Raw genomic sequence first — 11,722 nt, forward strand, 5'->3', positions numbered from 1 at the left:
GTCGGAGGGTCAGCGCTGAGGGAGCGCCGCACTGTCGGAGGGTCAGTGCTGAGGGAGCGCCGCTCTGTCGGAGGGTCAGTGCTGAGGGAGAGCCGCACTGTCGGAGGGTCAGTGCTGAGGGAGCGCCGCACTGTCGGAGGGTCAGCGCTGAGGGAGCGCCGCACTGTCGGAGGGTCAGTGCTGAGGGAGCGCCACAGACAGTGTAAAGGGAGCTTTACTCTGTATCTAACCCCGTGCTGCACCTGTCCTGGGAGTGTTTGATGGGGACGGTGTAGAGGGAGCTTTACTCTGTATCTAACCCCGTGCTGTACCTGTCCTGGGAGTGTTTGATGGGGACGGTGTAGAGGGAGCTTTACTCTGTATCTAACCCCGTGCTGCACCTGTCCTGGGAGTGTCTGATGGGGACATTATAGAGGAGCTTTACTCTGTATCTAACCCCGTGCTGTACCTGTCCTGGGAGTGTCTGATGGGGACGGTGTAGAGGGAGCTTTACTCTGTATCTAACCCCGTGCTGCACCTGTCCTGGGAGTGTCTGATGGGGACAGTATAGAGGGAGCTTTACGCTGTATCTAACCCCGTGGTGTACCTGTCCTGGGAGTGTTTGATGGGGACGGTGTAGAGGGAGATTTACTCTGTATCTAACCCTGTGCTGTACCTGTCCTGGGAGTGTTTCATGGGGACGGTGTAGAGGGAGCTTTACTCTGTATCTAACTCCATGCTGTACCTGTCCTGGGAGCGTTTGATGGGGACGGTGTAGAGGGAGCTTTACTCTGTATCTAACTCCGTGCTGTACCTGTCCTGGGAGTGTTTGATGGGGACAGTGTAGAGGGAGCTTCACTCTGTATCTAGCAGCGTGCTGTGCCTGTCCTGGGAGTGTTTGATGGGGACGGTGTAGAGGGAGCTTTACTCAGTACCTAACCCCGTGCTGTACCTGTCCTGGGAGTGTTTGATGGGGACATTATAGAGGGAGCTTTACTCTGTATCTAACCTCGTGCAGTACCAGTCCTGGGAGTGTTTGATGGGGACAGTGTAGAGGGAGCTTTACTCTGTACCTAACCCCGTGCTGTACCTGTCCTGGGAGTGTTTGATGGGGACATTATAGAGGGAGCTTTACTCTGTATCTAACCCCGTGCTGTACCAGTCCTGGGAGTGTTTGATGGGGACGGTGTAGAGGGAGCTTTACTCTGTATCTAACCCCGTGCTGTACCTGTCCTGGGAGTGTTTGATGGGGACAGTGTAGAGGGAGCTTTACTCTGTATCTAACCCCGTGCTGTACCTGTCCTGGGAGGGTTTGATGGGGACAGTGCAGAGGGAGCTTTACTCTGTATCTAACCCCATGCTGTACCTGTCCTGGGAGTGTTTGATGGGGACAGTGTAGAGGGAGCTTTACTCTGTATCTAACTCCGTGCTGTACCTGTCCTGGGAGTGTTTGATGGGGACAGTGTAGAGGGAGCTTTACTCTGTATCTAGCAGCGTGCTGTGCCTGTCCTGGGAGTGTTTGATGGGGACGGTGTAGAGGGAGCTTTACTCAGTACCTAACCCCGTGCTGTACCTGTCCTGGGAGTGTTTGATGGGGACATTATAGAGGGAGCTTTACTCTGTATCTAACCTCGTGCTGTACCAGTCCTGGGAGTGTTTGATGGGGACAGTGTAGAGGGAGCTTTACTCTGTACCTAACCCCGTGCTGTACCTGTCCTGGGAGTGTTTGATGGGGACATTATAGAGGGAGCTTTACTCTGTATCTAACCCCGTGCTGTACCAGTCCTGGGAGTGTTTGATGGGGACGGTGTAGAGGGAGCTTTACTCTGTATCTAACCCCGTGCTGTACCTGTCCTGGGAGTGTTTGATTGGGACAGTGTAGAGGGAGCATTACTCTGTATCTAACCCCGTGCTGTACCTGTCCTGGGAGGGTTTGATGGGGACAGTGCAGAGGGAGCTTTACTCTGTATCTAACCCCATGCTGTACCTGTCCTGGGAGTGTTTGATGGGGATTTTGTAGAGGGAGCTTTACTCTGTATCTAACCCCGTGCTGTACCTGTCCTGGGAGTGTTTGATGGGGACAGTATAAAGGGAACTTTACTCTGTATCTAACCCCGTCCTGTACCTGTCCTGGGAGTGTTTGATGGGGACAGTATAGAGTGAGTTTTACTCTGTATCTAACCCCGTGCTGTACCTGTCCTGGGAGTGTTTGATGGGGACAGTGTAGAGGGAGCTTTACTCTGTATCTAACCCCGTGCTGTACCTGCCCTGGGAGTGTTTGATGGGGGACAGTGTAGAGGGAGCTTTACTCTGTATCTAACCCCGTGCTGTGCCTGTCCTGGGAGTGTTTGATGGGGACGGTGTAGAGGGATATTTACTCTGTATATAACCACGTGCTGTACCTGTCCTGGGAGTGTTTAACGGGAATAGTGTAGAGGGAGCTTTACTCTGTATCTACCCCCGTGCTGTACCTGTCCTGGGAGTGTTTGATGGGGACAGTATAGAGGGAGCTTATCTAACTCCGTGCTGTACCTGTCCTGGGAGTGTTTGATGGGGACAGTGTAGAGGGAGCTTTACTCTGTATCTAACCCCGTGCTGTACCTGTCCTGAGAGTGTTTGATGGGGACGGTGTAGATGGAGCTTTACTCTGTATCTAACTCCGTGCTGTACCTGTCCTGGGAGTGTTTGATGGGGACGGTGTAGAGGGAGCTTTACTCTTTATCTAACCCCGTGCTGTCCCTGTCCTGGGAGTGTTTGATGGGGACGGTGTAGAGGGAGCTTTACTCTGTATCTAAGTCCGTGCTTTACCTGCCCTGGGAGTGTTTGATGGGGACGGTGTAGAGGGAGCTTTACTCTGTATCTAACCCCGTGCTGTACCTGTCCTGGGAGTGTTTGATGGGGACGGTGTAGAGGGAGCTTTACTCTGTATCTAACCCCGTGCTGTACCTGTCCTGGGAGTGTTTGATGGGGACGGTGTAGAGGGAGATTTACTCTGTATCTAACCCCGTGCTGTATCTGTCCTGGGAGTTTTTAATGGGAACAGTGTAGAGGGAGCTTTACTCTGTATCTAACCCCGTGCTGTACCTGTCCTGGGAGTGTTTGATGGGGACGGTGTAGAGGGAGATTTACTCTGTATCTAACCCCGTGCTGTATCTGTCCTGGGAGTTTTTAATGGGAACAGTGTAGAGGGAGCTTTACTCTGTATCTAACTCCGTGCTGTACCTGTCCTGGGAGTGTTTGATGGGGATGGTGTAGAGGGAGCTTTACTCTGTATCTAGTACCGTGCTGTGCCTGTCCTGGGACTGTTTGATGGGGACGGTGTAAAGGGAGCTTTACTCTGTATCTAACCCAGTGCTTTGCCTGTCCTTGGAGTGTTTGATGGGGACGGTGTAGAGGGGGCTTTACTCTGTACCTAACCCCGTGCTGTACCTGTCCTGGGAGTGTTTGATGGGGATTTTGTAGAGGGAGCTTTACTCTGTATCTAACCCCGTGCTGTACCTGTCCTGGGAGTGTTTGATGGGGACAGTGTAGAGGGAGCTTTACTCTGTATCTAACCCCGTGCTGTACCTGTCCTGGGAGTGTTTGATGGGGACAGTATAAAGGGAGCTTTACTCTGTATCTAACCCCGTCCTGTACCTGTCCTGGGAGTGTTTGATGGGGACAGTATAGAGTGAGTTTTACTCTGTATCTAACCCCGTGCTGTACCTGTCCTGCGAGTGTTTGATGGGGACAGTGTAGAGGGAGCTTTACTCTGTATCTAACCCCGTGCTGTACCTGCCCTGGGAGTGTTTGATGGGGGACAGTGTAGAGGGAGCTTTACTCTGTATCTAACCCCGTGCTGTGCCTGTCCTGGGAGTGTTTGATGGGGACGGTGTAGAGGGATATTTACTCTGTATATAACCCCGTGCTGTACCTGTCCTGGGAGTGTTTAACGGGAATAGTGTAGAGGGAGCTTTACTCTGTATCTAACCCCGTGCTGTACCTGTCCTGGGAGTGTTTGATGGGGATGGTGTAGAGGGAGCTTTACTTTGTATCTACCCCCGTGCTGTACCTGTCCTGGGAGTGTTTGATGGGGACAGTATAGAGGGAGCTTATCTAACTCCGTGCTGTACCTGTCCTTGGAGTGTTTGATGGGGACAGTGTAGAGGGAGCTTTACTCTGTATCTAACTCCGTGCTGTACCTGTCCTGGGAGTGTTTGATGGGGACGGTGTAGAGGGAGCTTTACTCTTTATCTAACCCCGTGCTGTCCCTGTCCTGGGAGTGTTTGATGGGGACGGTGTAGAGGGAGCTTTACTCTGTATCTAAGTCCGTGCTTTACCTGCCCTGGGAGTGTTTGATGGGGACGGTGTAGAGGGAGCTTTACTCTGTATCTAACCCCGTGCTGTCCCTGTCCTGGGAGTGTTTGATGGGGACGGTGTAGAGGGAGCTTTACTCTGTATCTAACCCTGTGCTGTACCTGCCCTGGGAGTGTTTGATGTGGACGGTGTAGAGGGAGCTTTACTCTGTATCTAACCCCATGCTGTACCTGTCCTGGGAGTGTTTGATGCGGACAGTGTAGAGGGAGCTTTACTCTGTATCTAACCCCGTGCTGTACCTGTCCTGGGAGTGTTTGATGGGGACAGTGTAGAGGGAGCTTTACTCTGTATCTAACCCCGTGCTGTACATCTCCTGGGAGTGTTTGATGGGGACAGTGTAGAGGGAGCTTTACTCTGTATCTAACCCTGTACTGTACCTGTCCTGGGAGCGTTTGATGGCGACATTGTAGAGGGAGATTTACTCTGTATCTAACCCCGTGCTGTACCTGTCCTGGGAGTGTTTGATGGGGACAGTGTAGAGGGAGCTTTACTCTGTATCTAACCCCGTGCTGTACCTGTCCTGGGAGTGTTTGATGGGGACAGTGTAGAGGGAGCTTTACTCTGTATCTAACCCCGTGCTGTACCTGTCCTGGGAGTGTTTGATGGGGACGGTGTAGAGAGAGCTTTACTCTGTATCTAACCCCGTGCTGTACCTGTCCTGGGAGTGTTTGATGGGGACAGTGTAGAGGGAGCTTTACTCTGTATCTAACCCCGTGCTGTACCTGTCCTGGGAGTGTTTGAAGGGGACAGTGTAGAGGGAGCTTTACTCTGTATCTAACCCCGTGCTGTAAAACATCACACCTTAAAGATTGAATAGTAGTGAACGCTCTCGACTGAATGTTTTACATTGTCTCGGGAGGAGATTGTAACAGCGATGCCCTGAGACTGTGCGCTTTATGTTGTGTCGGGAGGAGATCGTAACAGAGATGCCCCGAGACTGTGCGCTTTATGATGTGTCGGGAGGAGATCGTAACAGAGATGCCCCTAGACTCTGCGCTTTATGATGTGTCGGGAAGAGATCGTAACAGCGATGCCCCGAGACTGTGTGCTTTATGTTGTGTCGGGAGGAGATCGTAGCCGTGAGGGGTGAAATTTTGAAGGGGGTGCAGGAGCAGAAAGATTTGGGTGTATATGTGCATAGATGATTGACGGCGTAGGACAGGTAGAGAGTTGTTAAAGCCAATAGTATTCTGAGCTTTATTAATAGAGGCATCGAGTACAAGAGCGGGGAGGTTATGCTGTATTTATATAAGACTCTCCTTAGACCTCAGCTGGAGTATTGTGTACAGTTCTGGGCAGCACATGGATGTGAACACATTGGAGATAGTGCAGAAGAGGTTTACAAGAATGGTTCCAGGGATGAGAATACTTCAGTTACAAAGATAGATTGGAGAGATTGGGACTGTTCTCCTTGGAGAGAAGGAGGCTGAGAGGAGATTTGATAGAGATGTTCAAAATCATGAGGGGGCTGGACATAGATGACTTTGTGGGGATGACTATGTGAGGAGTAGGATTAGTAAGCTTGCGGATGACACAAAGATTGGCCGGGTGGTTAACAGTGAGGTTTAGTGTCTTGGGCTACAGGAAGATATAGACGGGATGGTCAAATGGGCAGATAAGATGGGCAGATGGAATTTAACCCTGAAAAGTGTGAGGTGATACACTTTGGAAGGAGTAATTTGACAAGGAAGTATTCAATGAATGGCATGGTACTAGGAAGTTCTGAGGAACAAAGGGACCTTGGCGTGTGTGTCCATAGATCTCTGAAGGCGGAGGGGCATGTTAGTGGGGTGGTGAAAAAGGCATATGGGACACTTGCCTTTATCAATCGAGGCATAGATTACAAAAGTAGGGAGGTCATGTTGGAGTTGTATAGAACCTTGGTTAGGCCACAGCTGGAGTACTGTGTGCAGTTCTGGTCGCCACATTATAGGAAGGATGTGATTGCACTGGAGGGGGTGCAGAGGAGATTCACCAGGATGTTGCCTGGGGTGAAACATTTAAGTTATGAAGAGAGGTTGGATAGACTTGGCTTGTTTTCGTTGGAGCAGAGAAGACTGAGGGGCGACCTGATCGAGGTGGACAAGATGATGAGGGGCATGGACAGGGTGGATAGGGAGCAGCTGTTCCCCTTAGTTGAAGGGTCAGTCACGAGGGGACATGAGTTCAAGGTGAGGGGCAGGAGGTTTAGGGGAGGGGATGTGAGGGAAAGCTTTTTGACCCAGAGGGTGGTGAGGGTCTGGAATGCGCTGCCTGGGAGGGTGGTGGAGGCGGGTTAGCCTCACATCCTTTAAAAAGTACCTGGATGAGCACTTGGCACCTCATAACATTCAAGGCTATGGGCCAAGCGCTGGGTCAATGGGATTAGGGAGGTAGGTCAGGTGTTTCTCACGTGTCGGCGCAGACTCGATGGGCCGAAGGGCCTCTTCTGCACTGTGTGATTCTGTGATTCTGATTCGGTGATAGACAGAGTAGATAGAGAAGTTTTCCCACTCATAAAAGGATCAAGAACGAGAGGGCACAGATTTAAAGTGTTTTGCAACAGCAGCAAATATGAGGTGAGAAAAAACTTTCTCACACAGCGAGTGGTTAGGATCTGGAATGCACTGCCTGAGAGTGTGGTGGAGGCAGGTTCAATCGAGGCGTTAGGGTCTGGAATGCGCTGCCTGAGAGTGTGGTGGAGACAGGGTCAATCGAGGCGTTAGGGTCTGGAATGCGCTGCCTGAGAGTGTGGTGGAGACAGGGTCAATCGATGCTTTAGGATCTGGAATGCGCTGCCTGAGAGTGTGGTGGAGACAGGATCAATCGAGGCGTTAGGGTCTGGAATGCGCTGCCTGAGAATGTGGGGGAGACAGAGTCAATCGAGGCGTTAGGGTCTGGAATGCGCTGCCTGAGAGTGTGGTGGAGACAGGGTCAATCGAGGCGTTATGGTCTGGAATGCGCTGCCTGAGAGTGTGGGAGAGACAGGGTCAATCGAGGCGTTAGGGTCTGGAATGCGCTGCCTGAGAGTGTGATGGAGGCAGGGTCAATTGTGGCGTTAGGATCTGGAATGCGCTGCCTGAGAGTGTGGTGGAGACAGGGTCAATCTAGGTGTTAGGGTCTGGAATGCGCTGCCTGAGAGTGTGGGGTAGACAGGGTCAATCGAGGCATTAGGGTCTAGAATGCGCTGCCTGAGAGTTTGGTGGAGACAGGGTCAATCGAGGTGTCAGGGTCTGGAATGCGCTGCCTGAGAGTGTGGTGGAGACAGGGTTAATCGAGGCGTTCAGGAAACAAAGTGCAGGGGTACGGGGAAAAGGCAGGGCAATGGCACAAGGTCATAATGCTCGTTTGGCGAGCTGGTGCAGACACAATGGGCCGAATGGCCTCCTGTGTCGTTAAGATTCTGTAATTCTGTAGTCCCCCATGACTGTGTGCTTTACGATGTGTCGGGAAGAGATCGTAGCAGTGATCCCCCGCGACTGTGTGATTTACAGTGTGTCAGGAAGGGATCGTAGCAGCGATCCCCTGTGACTCTGTGCTTTATGGTGTGTCGGGAAGAGATCGTAGCAGCGATCCCCTGTGACTCTGTGCTTTATGGTGTGTCGGGAAGAGATCATAGCAGCGATCCCCCATGACTGTGTGCTTTACGATGTGTCGGGAAGAGATTGTAGCAGCGATCTCCCATGACTGTGTGCTTTACGATGTGTCAGGAAGAGATCGTAGCAGCGATCCCCCATGACTGTCTGCTTTACGATGTGTCGGGAAGAGATCGTAGCAGCGATCACCCTTGACTGTCTGCTTTACGATGTGTCAGGAAGAGATTGTAGCAGCGATCTCCCATGACTGTGTGCTTTACGATGTGTCGGGAAGAGATTGTAGCAGCGATCACCCTTGACTGTCTGCTTTACGATGTGTCGGGAAGAGATCGTAGCGGCGATCACCCGTGACTATGTGCTTTACGGTGTGTCGGGAAGCGATCGTAGCGGCGATCTCCCATGACTGTGTGCTTTACGATGTGTCAGGTGGAGATCGTAACAGCGATCTCCAATGACTCTGTGCTTTACGATGCATCAGGAAGAGATCGTAGAAGCGATCCCCCTTGACTGTGTGCTTTACTGTGTGTTGGGAAGAGATCGTAGCGGCGATCCCCTGTGACTATGTGCTTTACGATGTGTCGGGAAGAGATCGTAGCGGCGATCCCCCGCGACTGTGTGCTTTACGGTGTGTCGGGAAGCGATCGTAGCGGCGATCTCCCGTGACTGTGTGCTTTACGATGTGTCAGGGGGAGATCGTAACAGCGATCCCCAATGATTCTGTGCTTACGATGCATCCGGAAGCGATCGTAGTGACGATCCCCCCGCGACTGTGTGCTTTACGGTGTGTCGGGAAGAGATCGTAGTGGCGATCCTCCTGCGACTGTGTGTGCTTTACGATGCGTTGGGAGGAGAGCCCTCCCCAGTCGTGTGTTTTATGACGTGTTGAGAAGAGATTGTAGCGGAGCACGCCCCCTTGACCAGTTCCTTTACGATGTGTCGGTGCAGGTACAATGACGGAGGAGCTGTTGTCCACGAGGCTACGTGCCCAGCAGGAGAGGCCAGAGGTTGTTGGTGGGGAGACGGAGCTGGTGGAGGCTGGAGGAGATGGTGGATCCCCTGAGCTGCTGGACAAGCTGCGAGCGCTGGAGGTAAAGAGTCCCATCGCTGTCCGAGACCCCCTGTTGGGGGCGGGGGGCGGGGGGCGGTGGGGGTTTCGAACATTGTGCCTTACACATCTTCGTCTGGGCGCCCATCACACACTGTGCTCAGGACTCAGTCTCTGAAGCAGAGTGAGTCAATGCCCACTAGCAGGAGGTGGGGGCACAATCGCAGACACTCAATAACACACACACTGTCTAGACCAAGTGCTAAATCCTGTCATAATCCCCTCTCCCCACCTCACAGCTCATTCACTGCTCAGTCCGACATGGCCTGGGGAGGTGGGGAAGGTTAGTGTCTATGCTCCAGGGAGGGAGAGTTAGTGAGGGGCAGGGATGTGGAGGAGAGGAGGAGGGAGGCAGAGACGGAGCGGGATTGGGAAGGAGGGAGAGACAGAAACAGAGAAGAGGCAGAGAGTGAGTGAGCGGGACAGAGAGAGAGAGAGAGAGTGAGACAGAGTCGGGAAGAAAGACAGAGAGAGTGAGTGGGACAGAGAGAGAGACAGAGTGAGAAAGAGAAACAATGATAGGGAGAGAGAATGCATAAGACAGAGAGAGAGGAGAGAGAGAAACAGAGAGAGAGGGAGTGAGAGAGACAGAGGGAGTGATAGAGAGTGAGAGAGAGAGAGTGAGAGAGAGAGAGGGACAGAGAGAGAGAGAGAGAATGGGAGATAGAGTCAGAAAGCGTCACGGACAGAGAGACAGAGGGAGATAGAGATAATGAGAGAGAGATGAGGTGACCTGACAGAGGTCTTTAAAGTTACGAGGGGGTTTCATTAGGGTCGACGTAGAGAAGATGTGTTGGGGGTGGGGGTGTGGGGGTTGGGAGAGACCAGAACCAGGGGGCTATCGATATCAGACGGTCACTAATAAATCCAATCGGGGGAATTCAGGAGAAACTTCTTTACCCAGAGAGTTGGGGAGAATGTGGGACTCGCTCCCATGGGGAGTGGGGGAGAATGTGGGACTCGCTCCCAAGGGGAGCGGGCAGAATGTGGGACTCGCTCCCACGGGGAGTGGGGGAGAATGTGGGACACGCTCCCACGGAGAGTGGGGAGAATGTGGGACTCGCTCCCACGGGGAGCGGGGAGAATGTGGGACTCGCTCCCACGGGAAGTGGGGGAGAATGTGGGACTCGCTCCCACGGGGAGAATGTGGGACTCGCTCCCACGGGGAGAATGTGGGACTCGCTCCCACGGGGAGTGGGGGAGAATGTGGGACTCGCTCCCAAGGGGAGCGGGCAGAATGTGGGACTCGCTCCCACGGGGAGTGGGGGAGAATGTGGGACACGCTCCCACGGGGAGTGGGGAGAATGTGGGACTCGCTCCCATGGGGAGCGGGGAGAATGTGGGACTCGCTCCCACGGGGAGCAGGGAGAATGTGGGACTCGCTCCCACGGGGAGTGGGGGAGAATGTGGGACTCGCTCCCACGGGGAGTGGGGGAGAATGTAGGACTCGCTCCCGCGGGGAGTGGGGGAGAATGTGGGACACGCTCCCACGGGGAGTGGGGAGAATGTGGGACTCGCTCCCACGGGGAGCGGGGAGAATGTGGGACTCGCTCCCACAGGGAGTGGGGGAGAATGTGGGACTCGCTCCCACGGGGAGAATGTGGGACTCGCTCCCACGGGGAGAATGTGGGACTCGCTCCCACGGGGAGTGAGGGAGAATGTGGGACTCGCTCCCACGGGGAGTGAGGGAGAATGTGGGACTCGCTCCCACGGAGAGTGGGGAGAATGTGGGACTCGCTCCCACGGGGAGTGGGGGAGAATGTGGGACTCGCTCCCACGGGGAGTGGGGGAGAATGTGGGAGGCTGGTGTGGGGCTGATGGGCCGAATAGCCTGTGCTGTTTGGTTTTGTGTAACTGGGCTGGTGAGAGGGGCAGCCTGGCTCCGAGGGACTTTCGGATCTGTGTGCGTGTGAGTGTGTGAGTGATCGCTGAAGGATTGAAAGGCTGTGAACGTCTGATTTCAGGATGAGAACATTGTCCTGACCTTGGTGAATGACAGCCAGAGAAAAGCCTATGAGAACTGCCTGGACGAGGTGAGTGTCAATCTGAGGGTTATCCCACACCCCCCTAGTCAGCACACGGGGTGAGGCGCTGAGCTACTGAACCCCCTCCGGGCCCGGGGGGGGGGGGTCTGCGGTGAGGTGAGCTGGCGATGATTAGTGGAGGGTAGGGGGTGTGGGTAAGGCTGGTGGTGCAGGGACAAGCAGGAAGTGGTGGAGAGACAGGGGACTGGTTATCCCGGACTCAGGAACGAGAGCACGGAAGAACGGTGCAGTATTTTGTGCACACAGCAAGATCCCACACACCAGGAAGCGGGGGATGGTCGGATAATCCTTTTACTTAAACTTAGCCAAACATCATATCTGAATGACTGACCCTCCGACAGTGCGGCGCTCCCTCAGCGCTGACCCTCCGACAGTGCGGCGCTCACTCAGCACTGACCCTCCGACAGTGCGGCGCTCACTCAGCACTGACCCTCCGACAGTGCGGCGCTCCCTCAGCACTGACCCTCCGACAGTGCGGCGCTCCCTCAGCACTGACCCTCCGACAGTGCGGCGCTCCCTCAGCGTTGACCCTCCGACAGCGCAGCTCTCCCTCAGCGCTGACCCTCCGACAGTGCGGTGCTTTAGGAGGGTCTCGGAGAGGGTGCAGAGGGAGATTTACCAGAACGTGACCAGGGGTGGATGAGGGGACTTCAGTTCACGTG

The 11,722-nt window shown here is 53.9% G+C and overlaps 1 protein-coding gene across 1 annotated transcript in view; it reads left to right on the top strand.

The window, feature by feature from the left end:
* LOC144676015 (nck-associated protein 5-like) overlaps window positions 1-11,048 on the top strand; it is a gene marked incomplete at its 3' end in the record, with an annotated part of 26,387 nt that extends 15,339 nt beyond the window's left edge. The window contains exons 2-3 of the mRNA XM_078536539.1: window positions 8,856-8,998; window positions 10,980-11,048. Coding sequence (XP_078392665.1) covers window positions 8,856-8,998; window positions 10,980-11,048 — 212 coding nt within the window. The remainder of the gene's footprint in view (window positions 1-8,855; window positions 8,999-10,979) is intronic.
* Between the last annotated feature and the right edge of the window lie 674 nt (window positions 11,049-11,722).

The sequence above is a fragment of the Cetorhinus maximus genome, unplaced genomic scaffold (assembly GCF_964194155.1).
Source record: "Cetorhinus maximus unplaced genomic scaffold, sCetMax3.hap1.1 HAP1_SCAFFOLD_1293, whole genome shotgun sequence".
Taxonomy (NCBI): Eukaryota; Metazoa; Chordata; class Chondrichthyes; order Lamniformes; family Cetorhinidae; genus Cetorhinus; species Cetorhinus maximus.